This window comes from Tachypleus tridentatus, chromosome 1 (genome assembly GCF_004210375.1).
Source record: "Tachypleus tridentatus isolate NWPU-2018 chromosome 1, ASM421037v1, whole genome shotgun sequence".
NCBI lineage: Eukaryota > Metazoa > Arthropoda > Merostomata > Xiphosura > Limulidae > Tachypleus > Tachypleus tridentatus.
The window spans coordinates 72,875,998-72,901,324 of NC_134825.1; the positions used below are offsets into that span (position 1 = coordinate 72,875,998).

At 34.5% G+C, this 25,327-nt stretch overlaps 2 protein-coding genes across 3 annotated transcripts in view; both read right to left on the reverse strand.

Moving 5' to 3' along the window:
• Positions 1-25,327, reverse strand: part of LOC143252173 (uncharacterized) — a 75,093-nt gene that overhangs the window by 47,262 nt on the left and 2,504 nt on the right. Inside the window, exon 2 of one of the 2 annotated variants that reach the window (XM_076503902.1) lies at positions 6,145-6,478. In XM_076503902.1, the coding sequence (XP_076360017.1) occupies positions 6,145-6,277 (133 nt within the window). In that variant the 5' untranslated portion in view covers positions 6,278-6,478. Of the gene's footprint in view, positions 1-6,144; positions 6,479-25,327 lie in introns of those variants that run through there. The other variant, XM_076503912.1, reaches the window with a different exon arrangement.
• The window catches only part of LOC143232543 (uncharacterized), a 36,468-nt gene continuing 17,600 nt past the window's right edge, over positions 6,460-25,327 (reverse strand). Inside the window, exons 5-7 of the mRNA XM_076468116.1 lie at positions 7,577-7,616; positions 7,138-7,260; positions 6,460-6,478 (exon numbers count right to left, since the gene is read on the reverse strand). Coding sequence (XP_076324231.1) covers positions 6,460-6,478; positions 7,138-7,260; positions 7,577-7,616 — 182 coding nt within the window. The remainder of the gene's footprint in view (positions 6,479-7,137; positions 7,261-7,576; positions 7,617-25,327) is intronic.

Genomic DNA, 25,327 nt, shown 5'->3' on the forward strand with positions numbered 1-25,327 from the left:
CAATTGGCTTATAATTGAATGTAATATTATAAAAATAATACACAGAAATGGAATATGATACAAAAGTTGGTTGGTTGATTTAGTGTTTTATGGCACAAAGCAGCTAAGCTATCTGTGCCAAACAAAGTAAATGTAGTAAAATTCATAAAAGGAAATGAAGGTAAAACAAAACAGAGCTTAAAAACATAAATAGCATAAATCCAATGTTGACATCTAGTCTACAATGTTAAAAGAGAAACTACAGTAAGAGAAATTGTAAAGGACTTTCTGCAGCATAATAGTAATTATCATAACCTGCCAGAAAGACTAACAGGTAAGTACAAGAACCACCGTCAGTCACCTGAAGTTTGCCTTTCCAGTCCTAGTTCCAAGTTGTGTCATTATGGTTATTTTCAAAACGTAAAGTAATAAAAGTTTTAAAAGACGTGTAGCAAAATTTTAATAATAACTTGCCAGGATGACTAACGGGTAATTCAAACAGCAGCTTTAGTCACTGAAGTTGGCCTTTCCAGTCCTGGTGTCGAGTTATTTAATGTTATGGCCATTTCTAATTTCAAATCAAACTAGAGAGACTGTGATTCTTAAAATGGAACCACATAAAAAAGGTTTAATGCATAAATTAAAAAAGTTAAATGACATTAAAAACTTTAATGGCTTTAAAAAACTAAAACTTTATCAAGGTGGACAGTGTCACCATCACCAATAACACTGTTTAATGTTATGGACAAACCTTGGCATGAAAAATCTTTAAAATAGTGCCGTCCTTGAGAGTCGTAATGTAGGCAAGAAAGTAAAATGTGGCTTGTTATGATCCGAGTGTTACACAGACCACACACTGGTGCATCAATTCCAGATAAAAGAAAATAATAATTTAAAAACTCTGACCAATGAGTAATCTAGTTAGAACAACTTCCTCCTTCCGATCCTTACGGAAGCAAGACGACCAAAGTCCAATATAGGGTTTCATTTGGAAAAGCTTGTTTTTGCGTTGCTCACTCCAAGTCGACTGCCAGCTGCACGGATCCGAGCCTTGAATACAGGACCATAGTCTATGTATGAAATAGGCACAGTGGTGATAGTGCCAGAGCAAATAGATTTAACTGCCATGTCTGCAAGCTTGTTCCCTCGAACACCAACGTGGCCCGGTATCCAGAAAAACTGGATAGAAGTAGATGTTAAAGAGAAATGGGCCAGTCGGTTTTGAATAGCGGCAAGAACAGGGTGTGAACCAACGTAAAGCAATTCCAGAGCCTAGAGAGAACTGAACGAGTCAGTATAAATAGTGCAGTTGGAGTACTGCTTAGCTTCTATGTGATCCAGAGCAAGAGAAATAGCATACAGTTCAGCAGTGAACACAGAAGCTGTAGAAAGGATTCTGCGCACAACCACCAAACCAAGGAGTATCTACTTTTCTCAGATGACTTAAAGAAAGGTCACATTTGGGGACTGTAATAAGCCACGGTGGGATGGGCTGACTAGTGGATACTGTAATGTTATCTAAGGACAGACCCAATTCATCGAACTGTGCCCAGATACAAAGGCTAAAAGGAGCAATGACAGATCATCTGTTCTGAAAAAGTATGGCCCACCAAGGAAGGAAAACACAACCCCAGGTGGGATGCTTTGATGAGGTATGAATATTTGAAGCACTTAGTAAAGACAGTTGCAAGCTGTGAAGGTGCATGAGACTATGTATAAGCTGTGAACTGGGGAGGTGCAAAAGTCCCAGTGAGGAACCAAAGTCCTTAGTGATGAATGGGGTCCAACATCTTTAAGGCTGAGGTCCTGGCAGAGTCATAGACAAGTGATCCATAGAAGAATTTTGATCAAATAAGAGTATGATATATCTTTAGCATACAATATCGATGCGCTCCCAAAGTGTTGGAAGAAAGGATACGGAGGATGTTCAGTGCTCTTATACGTTTGCTTCTTAGCTGCTTGATGCGTGGTATAAAGGTCAGCTTACGGTCAAAGATAAGCCCCAAAAACTTTGTCTCAGGAACCACAGGTAGCAGAATTTCATCAATATGGAGTTCAGGATCAGAGTGAATACCCCGTTGGTGGAAAAAGTGCATGCAAACGGTTTTAGAGAAAGAGAAGTTAAAACCGTTTGCTGTGGTCCACTTCAGTACACGAATGAGGGCAGTCTGTGGCTGCCACTCAATATATCTCATGTGCGACGACTGACATGAGATGTGAGTCATCGACATGGAGCCATTTGCAACAGTGAGAGGGAGTTGTTCAGTGATGGCATTATTCTTTATACTGAAAAGTGTGACACTCAAAACACAGCCCTGAGGGACACCAAGTTCCTATAGAAAAGAACGGGAAAGTGTCGAACCCACACAAATTTGGAATCTCCTGTCCATTAAAAAAATTAATAAAAATGGGCAAGTGGCCATGTAACCCATAAATATGGAGGTCTTGCAAAATGCCATACCTCCATGTTGTGTCATAAGCCTTCTCAGTGTCAAGGAATATTGATACAAGATGTTGTCATTTGAGAAAGGCTTCTCTGATTGATGTTTCAAGTCAAATCAGGTGGTCCAAGGTGGAGCACTGTCATCAGAACCCACACTGGATGGGTGAGAGGAGGATGTTTGATTCAAGAAACCAAACAAGACAAGCATTAACCATTCCCTCTAAGGTCTTACAGAGACAGCTCATCAAAGCAATTGGAAGGTAGTTTGAAGGAATCTTGGAATCCTTCAGAGGCTTAGAGAAAGGGAGGAAAATAGCCTAGCACCAGCCATCAGAAAAGCATTCTCCTGCCAGATCTGATTAAAAACAATCAAAAGAATAATAAGAGAAGCAGAAGCTAGATGGTGCAGCATTTCATAGTGTACATCATCTGGTCCAACTGATGTACTGCCAGACCGATGAAGGGCCAGTTTCAATTCCACTAGTGTAAAGGGATGATTATAGTCATAGGAACAATCAGCTTGAAAGGAAAGAGGTGATTGCTCTGCATGAGTCTTGATATCTAAGAAGGTGGAGGAAGAAGCAGAGGTGACAGATACCTGACAAAAGTTTTCACCTGGAGTATTGGCGATGCTCCGGAAATCAGCTACTTCTTGGTCATCAGAGAGTAAGATCGAGAGGGGGACAGAATTGCCCACTGACCTTTTGAATCTTGTCCCATATGACTTTGGAACTGGTGGTAGAAGATATTCCTGTTGTGAACTTAATCCAGGATTCCTTTTGGTTTTGATGTCTCATCCACCAAGCATGTGAATTGGCCTGCTGGAAAGCGATGCGATTTGAAAGTGTGCGATATCTACGGAAAGTATCTCAGGCCCGTTTTTGAGCTTTCCGTGCCATGTGGCAGACAGGATTCCACCACGGACGAGAATATAGTGTCAAGGTTTTAGGAATACATTGAGAAGCTGCTTGTATAACACAGTCAGTTACTGCTGCAACACAGTCATCTATTGATAGCTGACAGACAATAGCTGGATCAAGTTCTGCAAGAGCAGTGAAAGTGGACCAGTCTGCCTGTTCCAGCTTCCACTGGGGCACACAGGTTGAGTGGCATCGACCACGGCTAATCTCTCTAAAATTATAGAAAAATGATCACTGCCGATCGTTAATTATTGTCAACCCTCCATGAAAAATGGGAGAATAATGAAGGGGAGCAAAATGAGAGATCAATAGCAGTAAAGGACTGACTAAGTGCATGGAAATAAGTAGAAGAACCAGTATTGAAAAGAGTAAGGTTGTGATCAGAGAGCATATGCTCTACAGAGCAACCCCTCCTTCCATTAACAGCACTTCCCCAGAGGGGATGATGTCAATTAAAGTACCTCACAATGAAAAAGGAAGACTGCAATTGATCAATGAGAGCATCAAAATCTGATTGATCATATGTCTCTCCAGGTGACAGGTAGAGAGAACAGGTAGAGTGATGGTATGACCCAAAGAAACACGGATGGCTATGGCCTCCAAGGGTGTGTTGAGTGTTGAGTAACAAAGACAGAGTGAACACATGCTGATCAACCAACAGTGCCACCCCACCATGTACTTGTCCATCACTGTCATTTTTGTACAAAGAAAACTGCCAAAAGGTGACTGTATCGGCAGGTTTCAGATATGTTTCCTGTAAGGAAAGACATACAGGTAAGTAGGAAGCAATCAGTGTTTTGATGTCATCCAGTTTACAATGTAAACGTCAACAGTTCCACTGTATCAAGGTGGACATTTTTAATGATGTGTAGGCAAATTGGCTGGAGAACCCTTCTGTTTATGACCACATCTTTTTTCTTACTGTCCTTATTTGAGGGAGGTCTATCAACCTCCATGGATCATGCCCTGGGTTGACTGGGCAGTTATTTCTTATTGAAAGGGGATTCCAGTGACTGAGGATGGAAACGATTGATTGCATTGCATCTTAGGGTAAGAGAAGATGTATCCGAAGAAATGCCTGTACCTGGAACCACTCAAAGGATGTGGATCTTGTGGTTTGTTGGAATGTATGGAAGGGACACGAATGGGTGTAGAAGTTGATTCATCAACATTTTTAACCATGGAGGTCAAAAGGCTTTTCATTTGTTTTGAGAACAATTCTTTTGGAGGCACAGAAAAATCTGTCTGCACTCCCACTGTAGTTGTGGAATGAAGTGGTGAACAACAATTTTTGAGACTCAGGATATGTAATTTTTATGAATCATTTTCAAATGCTGCACCTCTTTCTTCCAACCATTTTGGGCAAGAATGAAAGTAGGATGGGTGAGAGCTATTGCAGTTGACACAATGTGGGTCTGTTTCACACTCATAGGCATCATGGTCTTTGCCACCACAACGAACACATGTCAGGGAACCATGACATGACGTCTTTGAGTAGCTGAACCTCTGACATTGGAAACATCCGACAGGGTTTGGAATGTATGGCCGTAACCTGCAATTAAGATTACCTGCCTTGATGGTGGCAGGTGCACGTGGTGATGTAAATGTCATTCAAAACGAGGATATTTGTTGGCAGTGTACCTCTATCTTTGCGAGTGGAGATGCGCCCCACTGCAGAAACTCCTTGGGTAAAGAAACCAGCAAGAACCCCTGACTCGGGGATGTTCTTTAAATCACTCTCAACAATAACTCCTGGTGATGAATTCAAAGTAGTATGAAGTGTAACCTCAATAGGTATATCCCCAATTGCCTTTGAATTCGAGAGTTCACTGTGTTGAAATGTGGATGTTTCCACCAGTATGTCTCCAGATCAAAGCTTCTTTACTGTCTCTGGAGAGCCAGCAAGTCCCTTCTGAATAAAGGAGTGGGACATTTGCCCTAAAGGTTTCTTTGAAAGAGAATGTAGGATAAGAAAATGAGGTACAACAAGTGGTGCAGATTGCTGCTCAGAAACTTCACGATGTGGTCGTTTACCTACTGACTGTTTTTTCACCATTTTATTTAAATTTTTACTTGGAGAATCAATAGGAAAAAAGGAATATTTTTGTGCTCACTGACCTCACACCTGCCAGGGAGTCCTGCGCGAGGGGATGCACTACAATGCCAAATTAGGACACTGTAGCAATGCCAGGGTTTCATGAGCACTATACCCAAACACCAGCATTAAATACAATGTTCACAACACCTGTTGAGAACACCCAACACTAGTACTTGGTTGACCCTAGCCCAAGTGGACCAGCCGATTGACCCAAAAGGAACCACCCAAAGGCCACTCATCTTCAAGAATTCAAGGCCAAAGTGGTGTGTTAGGGTTGGACCCCTCAACCACCAGGATCTTCTCCTACCCTTCATGGGTTGCCATACACGGCAAACATGTGGGTGGATGTTTAGATCCCAGAGGAGGTAAAATGAAAGAACAAACAGAACCTTTCCTGGGAGTTCCCCTCACCACGTACAGGAATCCACACCGAGGGGATACAAAAGTTAATCTTTACATTATTTTTTATGAAAATTTTTATTAGAATGTTCTTAGATTTTATTATCCTGTCATGTGAACTCAAATATTTTACAAAAATTTTATAGCAAGTTTAAATATTAAATTTTTTATAGTTTGCAGTCCCACATCACATTTCTGCAAATCAACATAAAAATACAGGAAAACCTATCAAACAGAGATCTAACGAGAGTTTTACAGATCAGTAAAAATGCAAGCAAAAAATAACAATGAAAACAAATATTTACCTCTGTTTTCATCGTCTGCAGACGATGCTGAACGTTTCCTCTTTGTGCCCCCCTTTGATTGGTTCTTGTTTAGATGTGGTTGTGAGTTGTGCTGTTGTGCCATCTGTGCTTGTTGTTTGACAAGAATTTTCATCGTCAAAGCCTTCTTTCTTTACTTCCATTGGAGTCAATGCAACTTTTGGATATAATTTATTTGCAGTGTCACTTAAAGTTGCTTTTTTTGATTTAATATCTACTGATAGTGTTCTTTGGACACTTTTCTTTGCTCTGTTTGTTGGCACAAAATAATCAATAATGGCTGGATTCTTAATCATTTCAGAAAAGCTCTTCTGTGCTGAAATATAAATGAAAATTATCATTTCAAAATTTATAAACAGTAAATCATACAAGGCATATTTACTATATACCATTTGAATGACAAAATGCACAAGTTATGCAAAGCATACAATGTTTACACGAGCACACAGAAGTGAAACAGTTTCCAGAAATTCAAATCCTTTAAACAGAATACAATACCTGATTATTCACAACAATGTACATATACACTGTATACACTGGGGTCTGTGAGCAGCCCTCCAGGGTTGAGAGAGCACTGAGAACATGCTTGGATAAAAATTTCACTATTTAAATAAAAACAGTAATTCTAACTCTAATTCAACAATATTTCTTTATTCTGAAATATCTAATAATTGATATTTTGTAAGTGTGCAAAATGTACTTTAAGATCATTTGCAAAGACAAGGCTTAATAATATTTTAATTTTGACCTCTGCATAGTTCTGATGAATATTATCTATACAGAACTGTTCTGCCTATCCAAATTACAAGATTATATACACCATTAGAAATGGACTAATCCAAGGTTTTGGTTTTCAGGTGACTTTCCTTATCTCTCAATAACTATTTCAAGAACTTTATTGAAGGGAAAAACCAATGAACTGTAATACCCAAAAGCAAGGGAGTTCTATAGCTGCACACAAGTTAGATACCATACCTTGTCTCAAACACTGTATACTTTTCATCCAGAAGGAAAGAAAGACAAAAGTTAAGAGTCCTGAGTGTTGCAGAAATGGGCTGAATACTTGCATGACCAACTAAGTACTCAACACACAGGTAACTAGCAAGTCAAGAAATACAGTGTGGTTAGGGCATAATCAGAATGTATTTGTCTAACAAACCTATGTTTCTGCAGGAGGAGGGCACACTACCTGACTGGAGGGTGACCTGCACAACACAGACAGTGAGGAATTCTTGCCGGTCTGTCACCCTCACAGCTATATGGTAAGCAGCAAGGATCTTCCATGCTTCACTTGAAGAAGCACCTGGACTGCCACAGGACATCTTCCAGAAATGTAAAGACAGTGCAACAGGTTACCATAAAACCCTTTATTTAAAAAACTGGCAATCACAAGGCAAAGTGGGCAGTCACTTACCTGGTGCCAGCTTTTCCATGATAATCCACAAAAGCACTGTCTAAATCAGGGAAATGAGTACTTTTAACACTATGATCTCATGAAACATCCCATCTTGACAGTGGTCACTGGTAGAGTCATGAGAGATGAGTTGGGTGTTTTCCATTATTCCTGATATGATGCAGGTTTTGGAAAGTAAGCACACTCTGAATGGCAACACCAGTTGCTGGCAGAATCACATACAAGAGAAAAGGATGAAATGAAAATAGTGAAAAAGTAAATGTACTTACCTTTCTCAAAGATAGTACATAGCTTTACTGAAGAACAGTAATCACCGAGAGTCGAACTCCCACAGAGAAAAAAGGTTAGATGATAAATATAATGATAGAGTAATACATGCAGATTCATCCACATGCTAGTTTGAAGGATCAGTGAAAATGAGTTGCTAGAGTTAAAAATTGTAAAACAACAATCACAGCAGCAGTAGTCTTATAAAGAAAAGCCCAGTCCGAGTAAAATAAGGAGTGACAGAGAGTGTGGGAAGTATGGATAGCATATCAATTCAAACAACAGTGACCACAGACAAGAGAGAGAGAAGAAAATGAACAAGAATGCAACAGTTAAAATTGAGTATGTATAACACCACATCCAGATCTCAATCAAGGTGGTCAGTGAAGAAGAAGAAAAAACAAAGTAGAAAAAAACTGGAAAAGGAAAATAACAGTTACACAAAAGACAAAATGAAATGACAAAGCTGTTCAATAACCAGCAGTAGTGGAAACTAACAATCCATGTTCAAAAACTGTGTGAAAAAGGTAGGCCATATTAAGATGGTCTGAAGGAAATAAATAGCCAATGGACCAATAAAAAAAACAACAAAAAAAACAATCCACCACTTCTTTTGGTACATGGATAGAGTTAAAGGGAAACACTGAAAATGATAAGAAAGAAACCTATACCTGAGAATTCAGAACTGTGAGCAATGGACCAGACAAAATCCACACACGAAGATGATGAGAAATCATTCTTAGGCAAAATAAGAAGTGTACAGTTGGTATGAGAAAAAGTGAGAATGAGGCAGAGGAGAAAAGGGTTGTGTCTATCTAAGTGGTGCCACCAACAGGACCAGACAAGAAGTTTCACGTCTTGAAGTAAAGACACATTGGAGAATAAGCATGCAGAAAAAAAGTGAAACTAGCCCTTACTGAAAGCACTGACTTTCACAAATATGCACAAATATAGTTTTGGTTTTGTTTCATCACGTAGGAACTCTGAGAAATAGACAGTTAACTGTTTACTAGCAATGACATATTTAATTGTGTTTATGTTTCTAATATGCTATTAAGTTCAACATAATTAAAAATGTTTTGCTCCTGATTTTCATTTGTATTCAATGTCCGGTGCATCACGTTGCAGTGTCCAACAGTAGTCAGCAAACATTGATGGATTCCAGTTGCCCTGATATCGTTTTTCCATTGTAGCAATGTCCTGGTGAAACTGAAGATTTTGATGAAATGATACGTGATGGGCAAACTTGGATGCGATTTTCATGATCAGCAGCCAAAAATCTAAGGAACACCCAACAGTGTTCAAGAAGCAAAAACTTTGTTGTGCAGTTTTACAAATGATGCTTTTTTCTTTCTAGACTGACTACAAATTATAACTCAAAAACACGTGTTTAATCTAAATAGCTTAAATGTAATAACATTATACATTTATATATATTTATTACTTTTATCATATTGACCTTTCAACTATGCTTAAATAACAAGACAGATGTTACAATGACACTGCTCACGTGCACTCATAATACCATATCCAATAACATAAAACTTACATTTAGTGGGGTTATGTTTTAGTGGTTAAACACTCACATTTCAATTCTTATAAACTGTATTTGTATATAGATTATTACTATTTACAAACATTTTCTTATATATAAAAGTAAATAAAGCACACAATTACCTCTTCTAATTATTACCTTTGTAGTTGTTGTTGCATGTCTTAGTTGCTAAGCCTTCAGAAATTTTGCACATGCAGGATGTGAAATGTTTTTAAGTTTTATATAAACATTTAAATAATCAAAAAATCATTAACTACTTCATTGAAACCACAGAAATTATAATTCATCTAGTTTAGTAATAGGGTTGGATGTGACAAAAGAAAGAAATTTCAAACAGACTGAAGACTTATCAGCTTGAATATTTGTCTCAAAAGAAAGAGAGAATGCCATTATATTTGAAAATGGTTGAGAAAAATCACTAATGGGATATTCTGAGCTTCTGATTAGTTATTCATGTCATATATAGAAGTGTATATAAGGGACATCTTTCTAAAATGGAAGGAGGCAAGCAGGGCCCACTGTGTTCGATTTACTAAGTACAGTGATAACTCAGCAAATACAAAAGATAAAAGGTTTTTGTTTTCTAGCTCATCAATATTGGTAATTTAAGTTATTAATTCATACAAAATTACAGACTTTATATTTTGACATCACAAACACCTCATGTGAACCAGTGCTGCATTCAATGTATAACGTGACACGCAAAAACCAATGTTTACAAGTTGAACATTGGCTTTTAAATTAAGAAATTAAATAATGTGTAATATGAATCTTTGAATTTAAATATAGAGTTTGATACCAAAGTTAAGGAAATAAATTCATAAAATACATGTTGAATAAAATTCTGAATTCAAATTAACAAACAATAACGTGGCCTTTGACTCATGACCCACCTGGAAAAGGTTAAACTAAGAATGTCAAAATTATGTCCACCACTTTTGACACAGATCAGTTAACTTACACAGACATACCCTCATTTTAGTGGTTAAACTGTTACATTGAGTGTGCCCAAATGATGAAGCAAAGATTTTTAATTTTATAAGAACAATTCATTTAATTAGTCATACTCATTACAGACTTGATTTTTAGTTATAATCTTTACAGACAGCTTTATATGATAAAGTAACTGTCTAATCAATACAAAATCTTACAACCAATGTCTAAAAATGATGCTTTTTAGACTAAAAATAACAAGATTTAATTTCAATATGTAAAACTTGTTAAAACAATTTCTATGAACAGTGTTTCTCCAAGTGTTTCAGTGTTTGTAACAATAAATTATATCAATGGCATTTTGTATAAAAATATAGCAGTGAATGAACTTGGATGTTGTCAGAGACTGACCAATTCTTAATTCTGCCATGATATCACATTTCTTCTCACAAAATAGCTTTTCTCAATTAGTACTACTCTTTGTTGATACAAATTTTCAAAGCTTGCCACTAACTTTCCACACCCCACTTCTGCATATCCACCCCTAAATTATCATGCAGAACCTCCCAACCAATAGGAACGCAACACTAACCCTATCCTAATCAATAACCTTTCCATATTTGCACTTATTCACCACTTCTCAATTGGCAGTAGTGGTGTAATTTTTGCCTCGCAAGTTTGCCAACATTTTCCTTTATACTACAAAACAGTTTTCTTCAAATACTTCTTTAAATTTTCATATTTTCGGGTATTGCATGAGCTCACCTATTCCACTTTTTTCACTGTTTTTTTCTTCACTTTTGGAATTATTAGCATGCAATCACAGTTTAAAATAGTTGCAACTACCAAGCTTTTTGCTGTGGCTACTGATATACTAACCACTACTACCAGGATTAATACTCAATTATTTGCCAAGAACATGTCAGTGTTTGTTTGACAAGAAATAGCAACATTTGGACAACCTACACCACCACAAAGAATATCCTGTTATGTTCCTCTTATCAGTCTGAATATAACATATCCAATGTCACCAGGTTTTTAAATAGAAATATCAACCACAAGCATACCATCCACTGGATGTCAGTTCCTGGTGGATCAGGTGTTGGTTGAGTTTGAAATGGGTGCAAGAGGGGACAAATTTTGGGGACGGAAGCTTGTATTCCCTAGCAATTTCTGTTTAGAGAAAAGAAGGCAGGTGATCCCATATCTACCACAGACTTGATGTACAATTCCAGATGCCATCAAGTGTTGATAGAGACTGTATTACCAGTATGGTCTGTTGCACCGTAGTCACTCAACATCCACAAGTTCCATTAACAGTTAATATATATTATGGTATTCTTTCATGTTCTTCCTCTTAAGTCTGCAACACAGTCATAAAAGAATAAAGAGCATACCTGGATCAGATGTGGTGCAGTCTACCACTGAGGTTTGATATTTTCTTTTTGGTTCCACTCCTTATGATCTATTTTCTTGGGTGCTTCTTAAAGGGCGATATTTTTTCACTGGCCCTTCTCCAGTTCAGTGATGTGGGTTCCTAACTATTTTGTAAGTGGAGGTAAGTTATCTTCCTAAACTGAATATGTTTTTCCAATAGATTCTCCCCCACTCTTATATTTTCCAACCAGCCTCCCTCACTTCTGATCTGTGGTGTAGCTCTGATAAACAATCTTGAAGTAATTAATGACTGCAACTAGTTACAACAGGGGTAGTGACACAGTCCTACTGGTGAAGAGCTGCTGCATAATCATTTAAGTATGTACAAGCAGAAACAGGAGGTAGAAAACATGTGGCAAACATTGAAAAGTTGCACCAATAAAGAGCAGTACTAATCAGGAAAAGCAACTTTACAAGACAAAATAAGTGTCTATCAGAAATACATTTTCAGTTTAGGTAAATATTATCTTTTATGTCAGTTCCTCACCCATTGTTTAGAATGAAATGAAACAGCAGAGTTCAAAAGCTGCCAGTTTTCAATGGTAGCCCAAATCAAAATTTGTTCTGTCATTTTATGACCTAGTTCTCCTTCACTGCACACATCTATTCTATATAATTGCATCCGTTATCTGTATTCAAATTGAAACCAGATCAAATACTATGTATTATTATACTTCAGTTGGGAAACTTTTACTTTTTCTTGTTCCTGAACAGAAAGTGTTACTTCCCACTTGCTTATGCCTTAAGTAAAAGGAAAAGGCCTCTTTTTCTCCTCAAACTTTGCTTTTGTGACATGGGTAATGAAATTTTCAAATTTACCTATTTTCCAGAACACTTTATGTAGATTCAGTTATGAGTAGCTGATAGAGAATTTTCTCAAATTTACAAGATTTTTCTCAAACTTTCTAGAATGTTGCAGAGCTTACAAGAATTTTCAAGAGCTTTTTAGAATTTTATAGAACTTTCCAAAGTAACAGATATATATGTATATATACAGGGACTCACCACTTCAGTTTAGTTCTAGTTGCTTAAGTGACCACACAGACCTATTTGATTTTGGGAAACTTCAGTTGGGAAACTTTTACTTTTTCTTGTTCCTGGACAGAAAGTGTTACTTCCCACTTGCTTATGCCTTAAGTAAAAGGAAAAGGCCTCTTTTCTCTTCAAACTTTGCTTTTGTGACGTGGGTAATGAAATTTTCAAATTTACCTATTTTCCAGAACACTTTATGTAGATTCAGTTATGAGTAGCTGATAGAGAATTTTCTCAAACTTTCTAGAATGTTGCAGAACTTACAAGAATTTTCAAGAGCTTTTTAGAATTTTATAGAACTTTCCAAAGTAACAGATATATATGTATATATACAGGGACTCACCACTTCAGTTTAGTTCTAGTTGCTTAAGTGACCACACAGACCTATCTGATTTTGGGAAACTTCAGTTGGGAAACTTTTACTTTTTCTTGTTCCTGGACAGAAAGTGTTACTTCCCACTTGCTTATGCCTTAAGTAAAAGGAAAAGGCCTCCTTTTCTCTTCAAACTTTGCTTTTGTGACGTGGGTAATGAAATTTTCAAATTTACCTATTTTCCAGAACACTTTATGTAGATTCAGTTATGAGTAGCTGATAGAGAATTTTCTCAAACTTTCTAGAATGTTGCAGAACTTACAAGAATTTTCAAGAGCTTTTTAGAATTTTATAGAACTTTCCAAAGTAACAGATATATATGTATATATACAGGGACTCACCACTTCAGTTTAGTCCTAGTTGCTTAAGTGAACACACAGACCTATCTGATTTTGTCAGAGATGGCATCAAGAAGCTGCAAACATTCTCCAGATGCATTCTGTTATGCATGTGGCCAATTTATCAAGACAAGAGATAAAAAGTACTCTGTGAGAGCATCTGTCTTGAAGTATGAGTATAGCTGGGAGGTTATCAGAGACTTCAAAATGGTGGCATTCCTGATGGGTCTCCAAGGAGGCTTTACCAAGTCTCCCTCTTATCTTTGCCTTTGGGAAAGCAGGGACACTGCAGCACACTACAACAGAAAGCACTCTCCACAACGGACCGAGTTCTCTGTGGGGAAGCACAATGTCAAGTGTGAGCCACTAGTGGACCTCCAGAAGATGTTCCCACCATTGCACATAAAAACAATTGTTAGGAAACAATTTGCCACAACTCTTGATAAGGAGTCTGCAGCCTTCAAGTACCTCTGAGACTTCTTCCCTAAGCTGTCTGAGGCAAAGGTCAAAGCTGGTGATTTCACTGGACCACAAATAAAGAAGATCCTGGAGTGCACAGAATTTTCCAAAAAGCTCAGTAGGAAGGAAAGAAACTTTGGAGCAGATTTGTCGCAGTGGTTTGGGGCTTCTTGGGCAATCACAAGGCCGAAAATGATGTGGAACTGGTTGAGGATCTGGTGAAGAACTACAGCAAAATGGGCTGCTTGATAAATTCAAGGAGAACATGGGAGCATACTCAGGAGCAAGGGGAGCACTTCCACCAAGAATATACTGGACTTTGAAAGCTGCTATAAAGAAGCGTATAATGAAAACATGATGGGAGACTGTATTTGGAAGCTGATACGTGAAAGTGATCTCAAAAAACTACTCACTTCTAAACATTTTGTTCATTTTTGTATAACTTTAGTATAAAGACATGTAAATCTTGATTCACATGTTGTTTTATTCAGACCTTATGTGAATGACAATAGGTTAATTTCTAAATTTCATTATCCAGGTGACAAAAGCAAAGTTTGAAAGAATTAATGGCCATTTTCTGTACTTTTACAACATAATCAATTAAAAAATAACACATACTATCCAGGAACAAAATTTGTATTACATAGTACAATTAATGTTGTTCATCGAACCAGATGTATAAATTTGCAAGTTTTGAAAAAATAAGCTGACCAGTTAAGGAAGACAAATAAAAGGCTTCAGTATGAATAAATAAATAAATAAGAAAACTAAATCACCAGCTGACCATACAACAAAACACAAACAAAGGAACTCAAAAGCACGTATGAACTGAAAATGAGAAAATATAATTATTACTTAAAATAATTTATACTTAGTGAAACTCCACAATTACAAAACTGTAGAAAACATAAATAACTGTATGATTCACATATATTTTATTTACTGGTGAAACCATTGTTGTTACAAATGAAATATCTGCAAAACATGCAACTGTTTGTTTTCCTCAATTTTGAAAATATGAAAATATTCTAGGGATATAAAAGCATTTCATTCTTAAGTACAAGAATCACCGGTATCACTATAAAGATCCAAAAACCAAAGAATTAAGACAGCTAATGGAGAAAAGAAAAAAAATAGAACTTATATGCAAGCAATTCAAGATCATATAGTAAATGAGAGAATAAAGGTATAAGAATAATCAACAATTGCCACAAATAATAAGATGAGTTCCTAAATAATAAGAAGACACAAAAGTGACAATCTTCCTGTTAAAAAAGTTAAAAGCCCACACTAAAACTAAAACCAAGTTACAAAATCTGTGCACTAGAAGAAACAGGATTTCTAGAAAAATAAAAATTTAAATGAAAAAGATTTATCCAGAAATGTTCAGGAAAGTTTCAAATGAAATCACTGGAAGTAAAAGTTGTTCAGCTTTAACCTTTTCTAAAATTTATAAAGTATGTGTGTTTCTTCAAATATGATTGCTATTTCTTGTTGGTCTAATGTGTGTGTAATAATAAAATCAAATCTCTAATAAGTGTAGAGTTGAGCAAATAGTGGAATTTGCTAATTTATTATGTTCATTAACTGATTATTTTTACATGAGACTCAAGTAGCTAAAATAACCATAAACAATAATAATTGGAAACAAATTTTTGTTTAACACTTTCAAAATGGGTTAAGGGTCAAAATCCATGTAATCACACTTGTTGACTTGCGTTAAAAATTTTATTGAAATACTATTTTATGAATTTATTTCAATAAGTTTGATATAAAACTGTAGATTGTCATTCAAACTTTAATATCATAAATTTATTAGTATCTTAATTCAAAAGCAAATATTAAAGGAACACACCTACATATTGATTTTTGTGAGTCACATAGTATGTTGAATGTAGCACTGGTTAAAATTAAATGTAAGTGATGTCAAATGTCTATAGTTACATGCAAATTAGGAACTCAAATTACCAATACTGACAAGATGGAATATATAGTTAAAACCTTGTATCTTTTTATTTTGTTGAAATATGGTTTATGTACTGAATCAAATTCAGTGGTCCTGTTCACCTATTTCCATTTTTGAAAATGGCCCCTTATATACAATTACTCAATATGACATCTGAATAACCAATGGATAGCATAGAATCTCCCCCTCATGGTTCTCTCAGCCATTTTAATCTGTTAAAATATTACTACTTTCTTTTGAACCAACACTTCAAGGAAGTAAGTTGTGTCTTTTGTAAGCTCCAAGTTTCATATTTTTTTAGATCAAAATACACCTTAGTTATTTAGCTTGATAAATTATAGTAGAATTCTATAGTACTGATATGGCAAGTTATGATTTTTTGGTTATTCAACTATATACACACACACACACACACACACACAAAACAAAAAAAATTTTATATTCACTATATATAAAATTTTAATAGGCTTAGCAACCTATAATCAGCAACAACCAAGTTCAAAGTTTGTAGCTAGAAGAGATAACTGTTTATTTCTTGATTTATTGTTCTACAGGGTGTTCGGAAAGTCACTGCACACTTATATATTTATTAACAGACATGTTTCATTATAGAATACAGGAGGTAAATATGAATGACAATTATAAACAATGTTGAAAGTGACCCCTGTTGGCATCAATACAGGCTTGGATCCTTCTTATTTTGTTTCTAAACACTATCAGTTGCTGGCTTGAAATAGACTGAATAAAATATGATTACAAAACTGCACAGTGACTTTCTGAACACCTTGTATATTTTAATAAAAAGTTTAAAAAATTATTTTTTAACAGTAATCATCCACACACACATAATATATAATAAGTGATAATGTTTAAATAGCTTAAGCTTCCTAACATTATATCTTTATTATATTGATCTAACATCATACCTGGCTAACATTACATTACTTGCATTGCCACAGTGCACGCGCACTCTATTTACCACACCCAGTAACATAACTGACCTTTAGTCTTTACAAAGTGACTTGTTTTGGCCATATTTCAGTGGACTAGTATGTTATAATACATAATCACATTTCAGTTATTATATATGTTTGTAGATGATTACTGTTCAGAAATAACTTTTCAAACTTGTCACGAGGATGATCAAACTGACAGATCCCACAAAATTAGGTCAGAGAAAATAAGGGACAAGATATAAAGACTTACTGTAAACAAATAGTTGAAATGTACTTAGAAGGTTTAGAGAATACACAAATAATACTTGAGATTTTTGGGATGAATAACAGATTTGTTTAAATAATAACACAAAATCACTTCCAGTTGTACTAGTAATGAAAGTAACTAAATATTTTCACAAACATAGATTTAGTAAAAATACTTCATTAAAAAATCTGATTTTTTATGTTCAAAAAACTTGTAAACTTTACTGAAAGTCTACCATTATAAATATTTAAAATGTGCAATACATATACAAACTTGTGTATAATATATTGGTCCCATTGCAAAAGGGTTGATCAAGCTACTTATAAATCTCCAAAGGTGTATAAACCTCAGTTTTTAGCATAGCTACCAGGGCTCTTTTATTATAACCACAAATGCTATTTTATCAAATAAAATTTAATCTTTTCCTGAGGATTAAGTATAACCAACCTATAAAAACAATTTAGAAAAACGTGATAAAATTCATTGCATAAAAAATTAATGATAAACTTACAAACAAGGTATACATATATGCACTGATGAGTGTAATATTTTTCATTCTTGTATTTATGTTTTAGGGGAGCCTTTCCAAAACACAAATGTACTATTTAAGTGAGTGCTGAAGAGTAAAGACCTGGGAAAGATAAAATGTTAAAATTTCTTGTATTATGAAGGGACAGGTTAGAATTTTCTTTTCTTATAAATACTTCAATTAATTTATGGATTAGGGAGGATCAAAATACATGTACACATGACATTTTGACAGTTACATTCAAAATTTAATTAAACTATACTATGTCAATAAGGTCACTACCAAAAAAAAACATTCAAATTTCTATGCTACCCAAGTTTTAATTTCTAAATTTATAAAAGAAATATTTAAATTTTCAATTTTTACCTCTTTCTACCATGTGACACATCTGCCCATTTTAAATTTTTTACCTTTATATGATTTGCTGTGCCCAACTAATGGGGTGAGCTTTACACATTTATGCAATAGATGGCCCTTGTAATCAACTGAGATAAGGCATAACACCCTTGCTGTAATAGTACTAATTACATTTTAGAGCAAAATTTCACAACTTATAAAAGAAATATTTAATAGCCCAAGAACTGTATTAGTGTTAATTTATAAATGTCTTCCATTGAGTCTTGTGTACCATGTTGTAATAACATCAAGAAATTTTTTCAAGATAAAAAAAAAAGCCATCTGAATAAAATTTTGGATTCAAATTTCAGGCATCCAACAAGGGAAAGAGAAGTACACTAATGGATAAATGAGAGCTGAAAGTCACTGAAATGTTAACAATGTGCTAAATATCATGTATTTTCAGATAGTGCATAAAGATATGGTTAATACCAAATTCTGTAAAACACCAGTACTGAGTAATTGTCATCTATCTTTCTGAACTCTGATACTGTATAACATTATTATAACTTCTTTCTTTAATGAAGTTATAATTATTTAACTAGAATCATACTCATATCTTTTGTAAAAGTGCTCACATAGAATAGCAGGTTAAAATAGATCTTATAAAAATGTCTTGTTTTTCAACACTTTTCTAATAAATTCATAATTTCTTTCAAGATAATGCAGTTTTAAAACCTCATCCAGTACACACACAGAAATTTCATATTGCTTATTTGGAACACAAAAGTTGACCTTGAACTTGGAAGTATAGTAGTGGTTCTTATCTAGCTGTAACACGATATGCTCATTAAATTTAAGACAGCTTATGTAAGATGGTGTAATATCATGCCTAGCATGAGTTGTCATTAATGGTTTGGTCAGGTTTAACATACAGACAGCATTTTGCAAACACAAAACATGTCATTAATGTTCATTATTCTGCACTAGAAAAGAATGTCCCAAAACTGCTGTAATTCGTCTGCCTTCTAATTATGCCCATAAGTACTTTAAGAAAGTAACATTAACTGCTCAGAGCAGAAAACAGTTATAAACGATGCAGCTTAAGCTATATGTCTGTTTGTGATAAAATAAACTGTAAAGAATGTTGTAAAGAAAAGATTTTATGTTGATTATAAGAAATCAATGGTTAAGTCAAAATAATTATTGACTTTTTTGAATTGAGTTTTGAGTTTAGCTTGTTTTATTTATCTTATTTGGATATTCGAGTGGTTCTTGTCAATTTATCTTTATAATGGAGATGGTTCAGAATTAGTTTGTTAGATGGCACAGTTAGGTTGTTTTAGGTTTATACAATTATTGAGAATTTGACTAGACTAGGGATTCCCAAATTCTAGAACACGTAGCACCAGTTGCACATAGAGTTACTGTTGGTGGTAGATGACAAATTATTTTAAAAAATCATAAAATGTATAATAAGTCCTATCTGCACTTTCCATATACATACACATGCTACTCTCCTCTCTTACAATAGACTTGCCCTCTACTAGCATAGTCTCACCAGTATTTTCTGAAAGAATTTCAAATTGATGAAAATAGTACCACATCATTTAATCATTGACATTAATGGGTAAGAGTTGAAAATATGAATTTTTGTTAGTGGGTTTTTATATTTCATTTAAATTTGTCTTAGGTTTATAATTTAACAAAATTAAACAAAAAGTAGCATGAGAGCCTGAAATGTTAGAGAACCAACACACTAGTTCATACAGCAGAGTTAAAGATCTTAGCTAATGTTGTTGCATTTGTTAGTTTTTTTGCAAGCTTATGCATACTGTTGCTTGAGATTGATTTCACTATTTCATAAGAATTACAAGCAGTCAATTTGTATTACTTGGTCTCTGAGGGGTTGTTTGTTCCTATGTCAAATCTTGCTTACTGTATATAATTTAACATTTTTCAAACAATATAGTTAAGTTACTTAATATGTTATTATATAGTTCACAATTTCAAAGCTCCCTAGTATACAGTGATACTTCTTGCTTTGTAGAAGAATAAAAATTCTTCTTACTGATTTATGTTTATTTTGTCACACAATTGTGCTCCTCATTCCTTTTTCTCCTCTCAGTTGTGACAGTGTATACTTATCTTCTGCCATTTTAATGTTACAAAACTTAGTGAAGATGACATTCTCAATAATTGTATAAACCTAAAACAACCTAACTGCAAGGCTGAGCCATCTAACAAACTAATTCTGAACCATCTCCATTATAAATGCATACTATAAATACTGACAAGTTCTAACATCAACTCAGAATATCCAATCTTCTTATTTTTCTAAGATAAATAAAAACAAGCTAAACTCATGTAATATCCCCTCCAATGTCATTCTGTCTTCCAAAAAAGTCAATAATTATTTTTGACTTAACCATTGGATTTCTTATAATCAACATAAAAATCTTTTTCTTTACAACATTCTTTACAGTTTATTTTATCACAAACAGACATATAGCTTAAGCTGCATCGTTTATAACTGTTTTCTGCTCTGAGCAGTTAATGTTATTTTCTTAAAGTACTTATGGGCATAATTAGAAGGCAGACGAATTACAGCAGTTTTGGGACATTCTTTTCTAGTGCAGAATATTTTTTTTGTGTGCATTCTAAATTAAATATTTGAAATGAACATTAATGACATGTTGGAAAGTCAACTAGTACTAAGGAAATACTCTTTAGTATTGTTACAGAAATACACTTCAAATCTAACATCAGCTCAAAATTTGTTTTTTATTTGTATTTCTTATTTCTTGTTATACATAATTAAAAAAGAACTAAGACTACAAACTTGTTAGGTTAGATAACAAAAGGTAACTTGAAAAATTTAAATAAAAATATCAAAGTACAATCATGTGTCAAGTAAATAATAATATGATCAGTTGCTTGGACTAAATTTTCCCTTTCCTGTCACAAAGGGTTCTCCTTTGTGCAGAAACTCCTTAGATGGAGAAACCAGCAAGAATTTCTGACTATGGGATGTTCTTCAAATCCCTCTCAACAATAACTCCTTGTGATGAATTCAAAGTAGCATGAGGTGTAACCACAATAGGTATATCCCCAAATGCCTTTGAATGCAAAAGGAGTTCACTGTGTTGAGATGTGGATGTTTTCATCAATATGTTGTCAGATCGAAGCTTCTTTACTGACTTTGGAGAGCCAAGAAGTTCTTTTAGTATCTTTTTCATTCATAATGGACTACATATCAGACAATGTAGTATAAGTAAATGAGGTACAACAAGTGTTACAGATTGCTGTTCAGAATCTTCAAAACGTGGTCATTTACCTATGGACTATTTTTTCACTTTTTTTTATTTAAAGGATCCATAATAAAAAAAAAGGACTATTTTTGTGCTCACTGATCTCACACACCCCACGGAGTCCTACAAGGGGACGCACTACAATGCCAAACTAGGATACTGCAGCAATGCCAGGGTTTCATGAGCACTATACCTAAACACCAGCATCAAATACAATGTCCACAACACCTGTTGAGAACATCCAACACTAGTACTTGGTTGACCCTAGCCCAAGTGGACCAGCCAACTGACCCAAGAGGAGCCACCCAGCTACAGGAACTCAAGGCCAAAGCGATGTGTTAGGGTTGGACCCCTCGACTACCAGGATCCTCTCTTCATGGCAAACATGTGGGCAGATGTTTAGATCCCAGAGAAGGTAAAATGAAAGAACAGAACCTTCCCCGGGAGGTCCCCTCACCACGTACAGGAATCTACACCGAGAGTCACGAAAAAGTTAATCTTACATGCACAGATAAGAGTCAAAGTGCACATTTCACAATCTTCTACAGTGTGCCATTCCATATGGTATTATACATACATGATTTCAAAATTATCAGTTATAAAGAAACCATTATGAGTGAAAAGATGCCATAAATCCACCACTAAGGTAATTAGTCACCACCAGTTCCGAGATACCCCATGTGGAACAAACATCTAGTAGCACTGAAATCTGTATTGTAGAAGTGAATCTAAACATAAAATGTAAAGACACAGCAAGATGTAAAGAAGAAACAAAAAGATCCTGGATGACAGTTGTCTGGCTTCGTAACTGCAGATAGCATCTAACCACAAATAACAAGAGCTGGGTGTTTATCATTTCACAGAGCAACAACATTCAGCATAGAGCTGATGACACACTCAAATTTCCCACAAGCAACACAAGGATGGAATCCATAAAGCATGCTCTTCATTACAGACTGCTGAAAGAAATGATAATGCTACCAACATAATATTTGGAACTAATAGCCACTACTGCATAAAATTCAGAGTGGTTGGTTCCCAGATATATGGTAAAAAGCAAATCAAATTTGTGGTAAAATCTAGATGTATATTCTAGGCCCTGCATGGGTGATGCTGATAAGCTCACAAAGGAAGCCCCCTTATTAAATATGGCACAACTCAACTAGCAGAATATCTATCTCATTTGCATTGACATAGTGGAAATGGCAACTATGGAAGGCTTCAGTGTTATTGAAATGGAATAAAACTACTGAAAAATAACGTCATTTGGTATAACTGGAAAAAGCAAAGAAATTTGCCAAAAGACTATTTGTAACAACAGAAAAAACAAAAACTGAAGAGTTCTGCAAGGCTGCTAGCCTCCATAAAAGGAGGGCTCAATTTGGTTGTCCAAAACAACTATAAACTTACTCGGGCAAATAACTTAACCCCTCTTGCTGTCTGATGGATAACCAGTGCCCTGGAATAAACTCTCACTCAAAACAGTATCACAGTTTACTGTACACTTATCCACACACACACATAATGTTCACTTTAATCCTCATTCAAAATTAATAGTAAATTCTATAATTATAAATTCAAAAATTTGAATCTTCACAAAAATATTTTACTCTGTAAAAAAAATGGTGGTACAATCTAACAAAATGGGCTGAAAATGTTAGGAAAAGTTTACTTTTGTGATATTTTAATAATGCTCTTTTAATCACTAAACTTTCTATCATGGACAAGTTTTATGCATGTACATCTTGTATACAGATCAACTAAGCATAAATGTGATAATACAGTACAGTTTATACAACTCAGTTTCACTGCCACATGCTGCACTTGCAAATTGAATATATGGAAGGGTGAAAATTTGCAATAAAAAAGAACACTGATAACAAATATTTGGCATAAATTTCCAGTAAACATGCTTACAATAATATAACTAACATGACTATCTCAACTTCTTACCAATAAACATTCAATAGAAACTAAAATGATCAAATTTAGAAAATCAAAATCAGTATTTTCACTTTAAATTGTCACAACTAAAACACAGCCCCCTTTGATTATACATGTATAGGTCTGAAGCCAACACTAGACAGACATGATTGATCAAGTCAAAGAAACATGGAAGGTCCAACTACCATGAAATAAAGCAAGAAAATCCTTGAATTAAATACAGCATATCAATTACAGCTGTAAACTAAATTTCTTGAAAATTTTTATTATTAAGGCTGGCTTTACCTTTCTACCAATCAATATAACCTACAAGAATGAACAATAAGACATCAGCATTGAACATTATTCACCCAGTTTGCAGTTCTATTTTTACAGGTTATTGACTGTTTGTTTCCTTAAAATCATATGTAACATTAGCATGGTTTGGGTTTATTTTTCCAATGTAATGAAACTTTCCAGTAAATAAGGCATAAAAAAAATTAGTTGAATAAAGATGAAAACTACCAATAAAAACACTCATTTCACTTGTTGGAAAGAAAGTACAAAACACATGAAAATTCTTTTAATTGGGTCTTTATACATCAATACCGTCATAACAATTTTTGTTTTATTGTGTACTTTTTTGGGCAACCTCTGATACAGGTCAAGTTGTTCAAAGGACAAAAACATTGAGCCCTAATAAAGGGGTCACTATCCACTGCCAAAACTTCTGGAACTGTAACCTAGTGCTAACCTCAACTCCAGCATATACAAGTTATTTACATCCATACCTATATATATCAGATCTTTATTTTCAGGGACAGGAGGAAGCTCCATCCCACATTGTTTTTTTCTAATTTGATGACTATATTTGAAAAAGAACAGGAAAATATAATACTGTTTTATTAACTATAACTTAATTGAATCAAACTGAACTATTCTACTACTTTACTTTTCTCATAGGGATGTTAGGTGTCACATATAGTGTTGAAAGCATTTCATTAACATGCCATTTCTGTAGCCATATACTGTATTTATCAATTGTTATCATTCTTTATATCAAAATTTTGTATATTATTTAGTTTTTACCATGTGCACAGTGGTTTGATTTCAGAGTTTACTGAATAGCAAAACTTTATATTAATAATATTATGTAATTATTGTATATATGACTGTTTAGTGTAAATGGTATTTAGTTTATTTTCTGATTTAATATTTACTCTGTTTGGTTTTTAAGACAGGTGTGTTGAAGATAGATTGTGTTAAGTGATAAGACAAATTTTATTACCTACAAGTCAAACATCATGTTTGCAATTACACTGTTGTCTTTGTTTTAAATCTATTGTTGATGTCACAATACTCAAACCCTCTCTATTTTTCTTGTTACGTTTTACTGAGTATTGTTAAATCAGTGCCATTAGTAAACTTTACACAAAGTTCAAGGCCTCAATAATCAATATATAGATATAAGCAACCAAAAAACTGCAAGTTAAAAATTAAAGATGTAAAGTTTGATCAGAATACTAGTTAGCAAAAGAAAATGTGAAACTAGCCAGAGTACATGTTATTAGGTTTAATAGGTGATATTGTAATGTTTCACAGTTTAATAAAGATAGAGAATAATTTATCTAGTCAAAGGGTGTTTTAAAGTAATTTAACCTGTCTGTGTGGAATTTGACAAAAGAAAATTTAAAGTTTGAAACCCAAGATGCAGTACAAGTGAATTATTCACTGATACTATTGTAATAAAAGTACATAAATATAATTCATCTTGTTAATTATATTCTAAAGTAATTGAATCAGCACAAGTGAAATTTTGATTATTTAGAGTTTAAAATGCAACTGTAAAATCCAGTGTAAAGAGTATTTGTACATATATTAAACTTGCTTTGAATGTGTTATTTTAAAAGAAGTGATGTGTGGGCTGTCTATTTAATGTCAAATTTACTGCCACCAAGTCACAGATGCCTACTGTAGATGAATCCTCAGCCCACACATACTTAAAACACGGACAGTAACATACCAGGGTTTTCTACATGATTTCAGAACTGGGAGTAAATTATTATTGAGAATCAAATTTTGAGGGTGA